The 13,079-nt window shown below is 46.8% G+C and overlaps 1 protein-coding gene across 7 annotated transcripts in view; it reads left to right on the top strand.

Annotated features, from left to right (window-relative positions):
• PPP1R16B (protein phosphatase 1 regulatory subunit 16B) overlaps positions 1-13,079 on the top strand; it is a 63,661-nt gene that overhangs the window by 40,931 nt on the left and 9,651 nt on the right. For all 7 annotated transcript variants that reach the window (XM_069951776.1, XM_069951775.1, XM_069951774.1 and 4 more), the window contains 5 exons: positions 4,992-5,062; positions 6,615-6,760; positions 9,611-9,714; positions 9,799-9,923; positions 10,733-10,858. In XM_069951776.1, the coding sequence (XP_069807877.1) occupies positions 4,992-5,062; positions 6,615-6,760; positions 9,611-9,714; positions 9,799-9,923; positions 10,733-10,858 (572 nt within the window). The remainder of the gene's footprint in view (positions 1-4,991; positions 5,063-6,614; positions 6,761-9,610; positions 9,715-9,798; positions 9,924-10,732; positions 10,859-13,079) is intronic.

Below are 13,079 nucleotides of genomic sequence, written 5' to 3'. Positions count from 1 at the left end.
GGTTTTCGAGCCAAACTAAAACTAGAATTATTCCACCTATGTATGTGCGGGCCTTGTGCAGGGCCCAAAGGGGGTGGTACATGTATCAAGGTCTCCAAGAGAGTCCCTGAGTAGAGAGTCTTATACACCGTCAATAACTATCGGACAACAGTTATCTCTTCTGTCCTCCCCATACAGAATGGCCGAACGTTCCTCTGTTCACTATGGGGAGGGGTAAACCTCAACTAGGCTGCTCTGACACTGGCTTAAACGCCTAAGAACAAAGGGGTCAGGTAGTGAAAATCCATCACGCCTGACTCTTATCTCCACCAACATCATCATCGAGACATCGAGACACTTTATACTGACGTTTGAACCCACTGATGTTGACTCTAGTATTGAACGGAGTTGCCGAACTTGTTAGGGTTCTGCAATGTTCTCCAAACCTGAAAGTTTGACATTTGACTCCTGAGAAGTTGAATGCAGCCCTAGGGAGTCCTGGAAAATATGGATACAGCTCATGGCCATAGGCTGTGTCCATATTTTTCTGGCAGGCCTAGGGCAGCATCCACCTTCTCCAGCCATGGGGATTCAAATGCTGAGTCTTCAGGTTTGGAGAACGTTGCTGAACCCAAAAATTGTGGCATTTCTGCTCAACGCTACATGACACGATCAGTTGTACTATCTCCTATCACAAGGAGAGATATGGTAGATGATCTTTCAGCTGGTTGGATGACCCATTGGCTCGTTTGTCTCTAAGTTTTTCCTGAAGTATTCTTTTAAAGGGGTTGTCCCACCAACTTCATTTATTCATGGAACCAGTACTTGGACTCCAGATCTGGGGGGTCCTGAGTTCACTATCCTTGGGACCACAAGGCTGGCCAAGCACTTTATCTCCAGTCCTATAGACAGTGAGTGATGCACACATCAGATGGTGGACCCGGGACCCTCATTCTCATCATCGTTGATGGTCCTGGTGGTCACATGTCCAGCAATAATACAATTATCACATGTCCTACCTTGTGTTTAGGGAATGGACAACCCCTTTGAGATCTTCCAGAACAGTTGATTATCTTATTTTGATTATTATTTACGGAGACTTTGAGTTTTTTGGCTTCATTCACATCCGGACGCTCTGCACGCGCTCTCATCTGTCTATTTCCTCCTTTTATCAAAAAACATAAATGGAGGACACCGGCGGGCCGATGGGCCAGGACGGATTCTCATCAGATCAAACAACTTTTCATCTTTCTACAAATCTGTCAAAAATCAATGGGGTTCCGGCCACCGGCCAAGCTCTGATGTTAGCCAATAGTTTTTTTTTTTTTACAGCGTTTCTCCGATAAAACAGCAGTGGGTACGTGCGGAGGTCACATAGAGGCCGCACGTGCATTGTACGGAGAACTCCTCATGATACATAGCCCGTATTACACAGCTGTATAAGTATCCCCGCCGCCCCGGCTCTGTGTCATTCCCTCCAGACATCGACCTTTGGCATCGCCCCTATCACATGGAGAGCTGACCGGCACCGTGTTCCAACATTCTCCTTTCTCTCCGCAGATTCGGCAGCTGGATCTTACGGGTTGGCGTTAATGCTAATGACCTAGTTGAAAAGCATTTAATAATTGTGTGAGACATCTAATAGTTCCCTCCTGCGTGTGCTCGGGTGGAAAGGTCACCATCGTCTCTGATTGCTCGTGAGCGGAAGGGGTTAATAATTGGAACCTGGTTCAGTATTAACCTTATTGTTCCGAGAGCTTCGCACTTCCCTGTAGTATGTACAGTATATACTGAACACGATAACAAAACCACAAAGACGTTGTGTCATATAAACAGTATGCCAGCAAAACATCCCGGAATACTCTTCTTTCTGATCCAAGTGGACTGTAGGAAACAAGGAGAGCTGGAAACTGCAGATATCGGGGATGGTCAGATAAATAGGAAAGGTCCCAGCACCCGTGGAATCCAATAAAATACATCTACATACAGGCGGACAGCGCAACGCGTTCCGGAACCCACATATATCTACATACAGGCGGACAGTGTGATGTGTTCCGGCACCCACATACATCTACATACATACACAGTGATGTGTTCCGGCACCTACATACATCTACATACAGACAGACAGTGTGCCGCGTTCCGGCACCCACATATATCTACATACATACACAGTGATGTGTTCCAGCACCAAAATACATCTACATACAGGCATCGATGTGACGCGTTCCGGCACCCACATATATCTACATACAGGCGGACAGTGTGATGTGTTCTGGCACACACATACATCTACATACATACACAGTGATGTGTTCCGGCACCTACATACATCTACATACAGACGGACAGTGTGATGTGTTCCGGCACCCACATACATCTACATACAGGCATCGATGTGACGCGTTCCGGCACCCACATATATCTACATACAGACGGACAGTGTGACGCGCTCCGGCACCCACATACATCTACATACAGGCATTGATGTGACGCGTTTGGGCATTCACATACATCTACATACAGACATCGATGTGACGCGTTCCGGCATTCACATACACCTACATACAGACATCGATGCGACGCGTTCCGGCATTCACATACCTCTACATACAGACACAGTGATGTGTTCCGGCACCTACATACATCTACATACAGACGGACAGTGTGCCGCGTTCCGGCACCCACATACATCTACATACAGGCATCAATGTGACGCGTTCCGGCACCCACATATATCTACATACAGATGGACAGTGTGACGCGATCCGGCACCCACATATATCTACATACAGGCATCGATGTGACGCGTTCCGGCATTCACATACACCTACATACAGACATCGATGCGACGCGTTCCGGCATTCACATACATCTACATACAGACACAGTGATGTGTTCTGGCACCTACATACATCCACATAAAGACATTGATGTGACACGTTCCAGAACCCACATACATCTACATACAGACACAGAGTGTGACGCATTTCGGCATCCACATACATATACATACATACACAGTGATGTGACGCATTTCGGCTGGGCAGCCTTAGTTTATAGATGGAATTGTGTTGGACAGGTCCATCGAGTATATATAAGTATATAATAGCTGAACGTCCACATTGGCCGTACTGTTCTATGATATCTATATCATGGTTACCCAAAGGGGGGGTCATTACTTTTGAGGGCATGAATAGTGCAGATGTGGCAGGCAATAAAATCCCTTAGGCACTCCTTATGTTGACCCCCACCCCTACAGATCCTAATACAACAAGATTTCAGGGTTTTAAACACCAACGCGTTTCAACCCCAGACCCAGTGATGGCAGGGAGCAGCCGAGTGCCGAAGTATAAGACTAAGAAGAAGGTGCGGACCATAGAGGAAGCCAAACTTCATGATGTGGAGCAGGTTGGTGGCAACTTCTCCAGCCGCCATCAATCGTATGCTGACTGCTGAGGCTTGGAGGAGCCCGCACATGCTGGAGGTTCCCTCATTTCTACTGATGAGATTTCTCGTTTGTCGCTGATCTCTGGCTCTTTTACACGGGACGATTAGCGATCTGCGTTTCTGCGTGACGTTCCCTTACGCTGGCTCGTTGTTCCTGCTTGACGCATCCCATCCCTGGTGTCATTGTGAAGAGATATTCAGTGTTATTGACGTCCCCCGTCAGAGGATTTAATGCCCGGAATATTTGTTTCGTAGTTGAAAAAAACTTCATCCGTATTTGCCGCAGTCGCCACCAGTTAGAACTGGTTTAACCCATAAAGCATTGCCGTCATTAACAACAGATTTAGGAACTCTACAGACTTGTGGTTTTGCTTGGTTTGGGGTCGGTACGTGGGAACGGTTCCTGATGTCTGATTAGTGTGTATATATATATATATATATATATATGTATACACTGCGGCCCGGAGGCTGGCAGGCCCTGTATGACCTTTCTACCATCATTGCTCTCCACAATCAATCACACAGTTTAATTGAATACAGTATTAAATAAAGCGCGGATCGATGGACGGGTAACTGGTGACCTAGAATTAATTGATATCTCTGCAATAGAAACTGAAGGCTACAGATACAGACGGTCTCCCGAGTGCAGGGAATACTGGGGCAATAACACAGACACTATGCCATCTTTATATCCAGCCATAATTCTGCAGAACAGATGAGGGGATTTGTTCGTTCCAAACCCAGATCTTGGATTAGTCCAAATCTGAGGGTTTTTGTTTTTTTGGGGGGAGCACAGGAATCCATTCAAAGACAGGTGTCCCTGCTCCTGGAAATATGATAGACTACATGCCTCACTGATCAGTTCTGTTTACCAGGGTCAGGTGTAGAGCACCTGATCATGTTACTATAACTAAACAGATGTACAATGTATGCTTTGCTGCTCAGTGTACAGGAGCAGGGACGCCTATCTTTTGACAGAGGTCCCTGCTCCTGTACTGTTCACCAGCATCAGGTTTACGGCACCTGATTATGTAACTGAACAGATGAACAGTGTATGCTTTGATGCTCAGTGTACAGGATCAGGAACCCTTATCTTTTGACAGAAGTCCCTGCTCCTGTTCTGTTCACCAGGGTCAGGTGTATGGCGCCTGATACTGTAACGCTACAGTGTATGTTTTGCTGCTGGGTGTACAGCAGCAGGGATCCCTATGTTTTGACACAAGTCCCTACTCCTGTACTGTTCACTGGTGGGATCAGGTGTAGAGCACCTGATGATGTAACTGAAGAAATAAAGAGTGTATTGTTTGCTGCTCATTGTACAGGAGCAGGGACACCCATCTTTTGACAGAAGTCCCTGCTCCTGTACAAAACTGAATCATCTGTCAAATTCAAGCCTATATCGCCATGGATTCGTTTGTAGTGTCCCTTTAAATACTGTCATTTGCTAACCTTAGCTTTGCAGTTAGATGTACGATGCGTGTAATGTATCCTAAGTGCTGCTGTGACCCGGGGAATTGTCCATTGTTCTGCGCTCACATGCCTATTTGTTTTCTGTTTTGCAGTTCTTCTGCTACTTCAGAGTAACGTGGACCCCAACCTGAGCAACGAAGACGGCCTGACGGCTCTCCATCAGGTATATATGCCGTCCGTTCTAACCCCTATCTAACGTCCCATCCTGTATATCATTCTCCAGCAGCTAGAGGGTTAAGCGGAGCAGCTCTCTGCAGTGGGAAGGAACATCAGCCTGCAGCACATTCCCAGCTTCCTACATGAGTCTCACCATAAGGAGGACATTGTGTGCCGCCCACCGCTTGTCTGTCTGATCTTGTATACCGCTAATATTCTGCATCTTCAGTCATCTGCTCCCAGAGCTCCGGGAAGAATGGGGGGTTGTTTTATGAAGGTCCAAGAAGGGAATGGGGTGTCCGCCATGTTGGCAGGATAAAGCTCATGTGTGATGGATATGCTGGTCATTTATAGCTGTTCCTGACCCCAGTGCCATCTAGTAAGGCGGCCTTCAACTAAGGAGTAGTGTTGGGCGGACTTGCCGAACTGTTTGGGTTCAGCAACGTTCTGCAAACCCAAATATTTGTCTCCCAGCGGCTGGAGACGTTGGATGTCACCCTAGGGGGTCCTGGTGGATAAGGCTCTATCCATGTTTTCCAGGACTTCCTAGGGTGACATCCAAATTCTGCAGCTGCCGGGAGTCAAATGCTGAACGTTCAGATTCAGAGAATGTTGCTGAACCCAAACAGTTCAGTAAGTCCACTCAACATTATTAAAGGGGTATTCCATTCAAACATAACTTTTGATATGTTGCTGCCCATGGTGAGACTAACAATTCCTTCCATACTTGTTATTATCTATTCAGGCTCCTTTCCCCAGTTCTCAGCTGCTGCTTTCTGCTGAAGACACAAAAATCTGCGTGTGAGCCTTTCTCTCTGTCTCCCCCTCCTCCCCCTCCCTTCTGAGACGGCTGATGTAACTTTATCTGCAACATTGTAGCTTCTTTATAATGCAGGGAGGTCAAGTTGCTGATGAGCTCACTGTGATTAATCCTCCCAGCATTACAAAGAAGCTACAAAGTTGCAGATACAGCCAGCCAAGGACTTGTTTACATCAGCCGTTTCAGAAGGTAGGGGGGAGGAGGGAGAGACAGAGAGAAAAGCTCACACACAGATTTTTGTGTCTTCAGCAGAAAGCAGCAGCTAAGAACTGGGGGAAGGAGACTGAATAGATAACAACAAGTATGGAAGGAATTGTTAGTCTCACCATTGGCAGCAACATATCAAAGGTTTTGTTTAAGCGCAATACCCCTTTAAACTCTATGGGGCCTTCCAGTTGTGGTGTGAATTAACCCTAGGAAGCCAATACTATTATAATGATAGACAATTACTATTGTTATTTTGTATATTTTTAGACTTCATTATAAGAAATCTGAATCTCTGCTTCATCTCCATTCACCCATTCATTCCACGTCCATTGAAGGAGATGGCAGAGTGGCGTTTTAGTGTCACGCTTTATTCTGCCATCCTCTTATCTGGCGCCCGCAGCATCCTACCAGTCCGGGCTATGGCGTCCTGTCTAGTCCGCGGTCTCTGCCTGCCCGTCATGATGTCAGGGAGGATATATCTCATTGTTACATGCCATATCACATGGTCTGTCCTGTCACTCTGTCCCCTCAGTGCTGCATTGATAACTATGAAGATCTGCTCAAGTTGCTCTTATCACACGGTGCTAATGTTAATGTCACAGACAACGAGCTGTGGACGCCGCTCCACGCCGCCGCCACCTGTGGTCACACCAACCTGGTGCGGATCCTGATTCAGCAGTAAGTATGTCTGTATACTTATCCATCTTGGCAGGAAACAGCGCCACCCTTGTCCAGGGGTTGCATCTGGTATTGCAGCTATCATCTGATAAATTTTAGAATCACATGCAGATAATATATTTTCTGATTGCAGCTATTGATGATCTGTCCTAACGATAGGTCGTCGTTATCTGATCGGTCAACTGGCCAGAGCCATGAAACGAAGAGAACAGAACTGGAAGCAAACAGCGCCATACATTATGTAGTGGCCGTGCTGGGTTACTGCAGCTCATCTCCTATTAAAGTGAATAAACCCAGCACGGCCACTACACACTGTATGGCGCTGTTTGCTTCTTCCTGCATTTACAGAGCATGCGGCGGCTGTAAATCTGGCAATCATCAGCAGGATGACAGGTGTGGGACCCCCTACAGTCAGATGTAGAAGTTTTTAATGCAAAAGTCCCAGAAACTTCTTTATTATTATCCTGTACCTCACCACTGCCATGCATGTTATTAGGCAAGACACCTCGTTCTCTTAAAGGGGTACTCTGGTGAGGTTTTGTTTTAAATCAGTTGGTGGCAGAAACTTTGTAATTTACTTCTATATAAAAAATCTCCAGTCTTGCAGTACTTATCAGCTGCTGTATGTCCTGCATGAAGTAATTTACAAATCTGTATAACTTCCCGATACCAATTAATAAGGAGGAAAAAAAATCATTGGAGTGCCCTTTTAAATATGGCACTTACCTAATGTTACTACAGCTTAGAATCTCCCTTCATCTTCACACATAACCTGCATCCCGGGAGTCCTGCTGCCACCTCCTGGTGACAAGCGGTATTGCTCTTTCTCCTATTCTGGATTCTAGTCAGAGTCACAGATGATTACCGCCTTGTGCACATTAATAATTTCCTACGTAATTTTTTTCCATGGCCGATAATCTTCTATAATACACGTAATCGCTTCAGGTTTTCATCCAATAACGCTGATTATCCTGTTTATTTCTGCACATTTATAAGGATAGATTGCTTTGTGTCCATGTATAATAAGGCAATAGATTATAAATAGACATATATACAGTATATACAAATAAGATGTCCATGCACAATGCCTTTAAAGGGGTTGTTCACCCCCCCCCCCAAAAAAAAAAAAAAATCTTTTAAATCAACTGGTCCCGACAAGTGCCAGAGGTTTGTAATATACTTCTATTTAACAAATTTCCAGTCTTCCAGTACATATCATCTGCTGCATGTCCTGCAGGAAGTGGTGTATTCTCTGTCTACAGTCTGAGACAGTGCTCTCTGCTGCCACCTCTGTCCATGTCAGGGACTGTCCAGAGCAGGAGAGGTTTTCTATGGGGATTTGCTGCTGCTCTGGCCAGTTTCTGACATGGACAGAGGTGGCAGCAGAGAGCACCGTGTCAGACTGGAGAGAATACCCCACTTCCTGCAGGGCATACAGCAGCTGATAAGTACTGGAAGACTGGAGATTTTTTTTTTTTTTTAAATAGAAATAAATTACAAATCTTTGGCACTTGCTGGGACCAGTTGATTTTTTTTTTCTTTTTCTTTAAATGTGTTGCCTCAGCCCCAGATCTTATTCCCCCGGTTGCCAGAGCTCGGTGTCCTGGATATCGGCCTGGCCTCCTTTACAGCTTATTATTAGTATGTAAATGACTCAATCACTTTACATGAAGGGAAAATTCAATTAAATCTCAGGATCTGGTTCATAAATGTCAATTAAAACAAATTGAAGTTGAGTTTCATCCTGCAAAGACTTTTCCTGGATCAGATTATTATATGTAATTTGATAATCTGGGTTCATGCGGCTCATAGTGATGGGTCCTGCCGGGGCCACCATCACGGCTGCTGAGGAAGGGCAGCTCCGACTGCTGAGGAAGGACAGCTCCGACTGCCGAGGAAGGGCAGCTCCGACTGCCGAGGAAGGACAGCTCCGACTGCCGAGGAAGGACAGCTCCGACTGCCGAGGAAGGACAGCTCCGACTGCCGAGGAAGGACAGCTCCGACTGCTGAGGAAGGGCAGCTCCGACTGCTGAGGAAGGACAGCACTTTTCAGCAGGTTGCACAGCACTTATAGATGGAAATAATTTCCTGCCAGCAAATATATTACCTGGAATTATGGAACCTGTAGGCCCCCGTACACACTGGGCAGAAGCCCCCCATATCTCATGTGTATGGGAGCAATCCCAATCTTCCCTGACAGGTGACCCCATGAGATATAACATCACTAGAAGCGTCTGGCAGCAGCATTCTTTCCTCTCCCCACTGGCCACACATGTATGCTCAGCCGAGATGAGCGTGCATATGTATGGGAGCATCGGATGAAGATGTAGATGATGATGGAGTCAAAAAATTATACAGATTTGTAATTCACTTCTAATAAAAAAAATCTCCAGTCTTCCAGTATATATCAGCTTCTGTATGTCCTGCAGGAAGTGGTGTATTCTCTCCAGTGTGACACAGTGCTCTCTACTGCTACCTCTGTCCATGTCAGGGACTGTCCAGAGCAGGAGAGGTTTTCTATGGGGATTTGCTGCTGCCCTGGACAGTTCCTGACATGGACAGAGGTAGCAGTAGAGAGCACTGTGTCACACTGGAGAGAATACACCACTTCCTGCAGGACATACAGCAGCTTATAAGTACTGGAAGAATGGAGATTTTTAATAGAAGTAAATTACAAATCTCTGGCATTTTCTCGCACCAGTTAATTTAAAAAAATATATATTTTTTTATTAACTGCCCCTTTAAGGTAACTCTGGATCAGCATACTATATAGTGCAATGCCTTTATATCTGACATTGACTTTAGGTCTCTCTCTGCATTTGCTGACTGTTGACTCTTTGCTGTCTGCAGCGGTGCCGATCTGCTGGCAGTGAATGCGGATGGTAACATGGTGTACGACCTGTGTGAGGATGAAGCTACGCTCACCGTTATAGAGAGCTGCATGACCTACAAAGGTGAGCGGGACGGGCCGAGCCCCCAGGACTAGGGCTGAGCTACTATGAGGAGGTATCACTGCTCGTATCTAATCCTCTCTCCAGGCATCACACAAGAAATGGTTAATGAAGCTCGCCAGGCCCCGGAGCGTCACATGCTGAATGATGTCAGAGCGCTGGTGGCAGCCGGACAAGACCTGAACAGAACGGACGGCCAAGGGGCCACTCTGGTGAGATACAGGGAGCAGTCTATATGACGCTGGTTGTGAGAAGTGGCCATATATATTTATAATCTAGATCAGTGGCTCTCCAGCTGTTACCAAACTACAACTCCCATCATGCACTGACAGGTAAAGTCAGATGCAACAGCTGGAAAGGACTGGGAACACTGATCTACATCCTTAAAGGGGCACTCCAGAGAAAAAAAATCATATCAACTGGTGTGAGAAAGTTATACAGATCTGTAAATTATTTATGTACAAAAATCTCCAGTCTTCCAGTACTTATCAGCTGCTGTATGTCCTGCAGGAAGTGGTGTATTCTCTCCAGTCTGACACAGTGCTCTCTGCTGCCACCTCTGTCCATGTCAGGAACTGTCCAGAGCAGGAGAGGTTTTCTATGGGGATTTGCTGCTGCTCTGGACAGTTCCTGACATGGACAGAGGTGGCAGCAGAGAGCACTGTGTCAGACTGGAGAGAATACACCACTTCCTGCAGGACATACAGCAGCTGACAAGTACTGGAAGACTGGAGATTTATACATAAAAATAATTTACAAATCTATATAACTTTCTGACACCAGCTGATTTGAAGACATTTATTTTCTCCCTTTAACATTGAAAGTGCAAGACTCTGAAGGAAAAGTCCTCCATCTTGCTATGTCAGTGAACAGGAGACGTCCCACATCAGAATATAGCGATTTCTGAGGTTTCAGACAGCTTTCCATCCCGGTCGGGGTTCCTCTGTGCAGGGTTAGAAGGTCACTGACATCAGATCTGGTACATGTATATGTAGTTACCGCTGACTCTCTGTCTCCGTAGCTCCACGTTGCCGCCTCTCGGGGTTTTGCAGAAGTAGCAGAGACTTTGCTTGAAAATGGGGCTTGTGTGGACATGAAGGATCCGGACATGTGGGAACCTCTTCATGCTGCTGCTTTCTGGGGACAGGTAAGGATTGTAGAGACTGTGACACATCTAGGCTCCGGTGTTAGAGACTGTGACACATCTATTCTCTGGTGTTAGAGACTGTGACACAGCTATGTTACAGTGTTAGAGACTGTGACACATCTATGCTCCAGTGTTAGAGACTGTGACACATCTATTCTCTGGTGTTAGAGACTGTGACACAGCTATGTTACAGTGTTAGAGACTGTGACACATCTATTCTCTGGTGTTAGAGACTGTGACACAGCTATGTTACAGTGTTAGAGACTGTGACACATCTATACTCCGGTGTTAGAGACTGTGACACATCTATGCTCCAGTGTGAGAGACTGTGACACATCTAGGCTCCGGTGTTAGAGACTGTGACACATCTATTCTCTGGTGTTAGAGACTGTGACACAGCTATGTTACAGTGTTAGAGACTGTGACACATCTATGCTCCAGTGTTAGAGACTGTGACACATCTATGCAGGGGCGGTCTTGGCATTTCTGGGGCCCCAAGCGAAGTTATGTCTGGGCCCCCCTCCCCTAGACACGCGTTCCAAAACAATAGACCGATGTGTGTTGCCCCCAGTAGTATATACCCCTTGTGCGCTACCGCCAGTAATATATACTCCTTGTGTGCTGCCCCCAATAGTATATATCCCTTGAGTCCTGCCCTCAGTAGTATATACCCCTTGTTTGCTTCCCCCAGTAGTATATAGACCCCTGTGTGTTCCACCAGTTATATATAGCCCCCCGTGTGCTCCCCCAGAAGTATATAGACCTCCTGTGTGCTGCCCCAGTTGTATATAGACCCCCTGTGTGCTGCCCCCAGTTGTATATACCCCCTGTGTGCTCCCACACTAGTATATAGGCCCCCTGTGTGCTCCCTCAGGGGTATTTAGCCCCCTGTGTGCTCCCCCACTATGATAAAGACCTCCTGTGTGCTCCCCCACTTGGATATAGAGCCCTGTCTGCTCCTCCAGTAGTATATAAACCCCCTGTATGGTTCCCCCAGGAGTATATAGACCCCCTGTGTGCCCCACCAGTATTATATAGACCCCTTGTGTGCTGCTCCAGTAGTAAACAGACCCCTGTGTGCTCCCCCAGTTATATATAGACCACCTGTGTGCCTTACAAGTAGTATATAGACCCCCTGTATGTTCCCCCAGTAGTATATAAACCCCCTGTGTGCCTCACCAGTAGTATATAGACCCCTGTGTGCTCCCCCAGTAGTATATAGCCCCCTTACTTGGATATAGACCTCCTGTGTGCTCTCCAAGTTGTATATAGACCCTATTCTGCTGCTCCAAGTAGTATATAAACCCCCTGTGTGCTGCCCCCAGTAGTATATAGACCCCTCTGTGAAGCCCTAGTAGTCTATAGCCCCTCTGTGTGCTCCCCCCATTTATATAGACCCCCGAAGAAGACCCCCCAGTTAAACAGACCCCTGTGTGCTCCCCCTCCCATATAGTATATAACACAATAAAACAAACACTTATACTCACCTCCTCCTCTCCTCTTCTCTTCACTCTTGTGGCCGCAGGAAGGGTTTTCCCTGCGATTACAAGAGACCGCACTCCCCTTGTCCTGGCGCCGATGCTCCAGTGATGTCACTGGCACCACAAGGACAAAGCTGCCACAAGCGGCCACAAGAGTGACTGACAGGAAGGGGGCCAATGTCTCCCGCCCTGTCAGTGCTGCTGCTGCATGTAACTATGAGCGCTCATTACGAGTGCTCATAGTTACAGTTCAGATGGCAGCAGCGAGCGGGGCAGCGGCCCTGTCCAGTGGTCTTGAGCACAAGAGCGGGGCGTGGGGGCCCCCCTGGATGTTGGGGGCCCCAAGCGATCGCTTGGGGTGCTTGGTGCCAAAGACCGCCACTGCATCTATGTTCTGGTGTTAGAGACTGTGACACATCTATGTTCTGGTGTTAGAGACTGTGACACATCTATGTTCTGGTGTTAGAGACTGTGACACATCTAGGCTCCGGTGTTAGAGACTGTGACACATCTATGCTCCAGTGTTAGAGACTGTGACACATCTATACTCTGGTGTTAGAGACTGTGACACATCTATACTCTGGTGTTAGAGACTGTGACACATCTATACTCTGGTGTTAGAGACTGTGACACATCTATACTCTGGTGTTAGAGACTGTGACACATCTATACGCTGGTGTTAGAGACTGTGACACATCTATGCTCCAGTGTTAGAGACTGTGACACATCTATGCTCTGGT

This window comes from Dendropsophus ebraccatus, chromosome 14 (genome assembly GCF_027789765.1).
Source record: "Dendropsophus ebraccatus isolate aDenEbr1 chromosome 14, aDenEbr1.pat, whole genome shotgun sequence".
Classification (NCBI taxonomy): domain Eukaryota; kingdom Metazoa; phylum Chordata; class Amphibia; order Anura; family Hylidae; genus Dendropsophus; species Dendropsophus ebraccatus.
The sequence above is the reverse complement of the archived record's forward strand: the minus strand, read 5'-3'. Positions and strand labels throughout refer to the sequence as shown.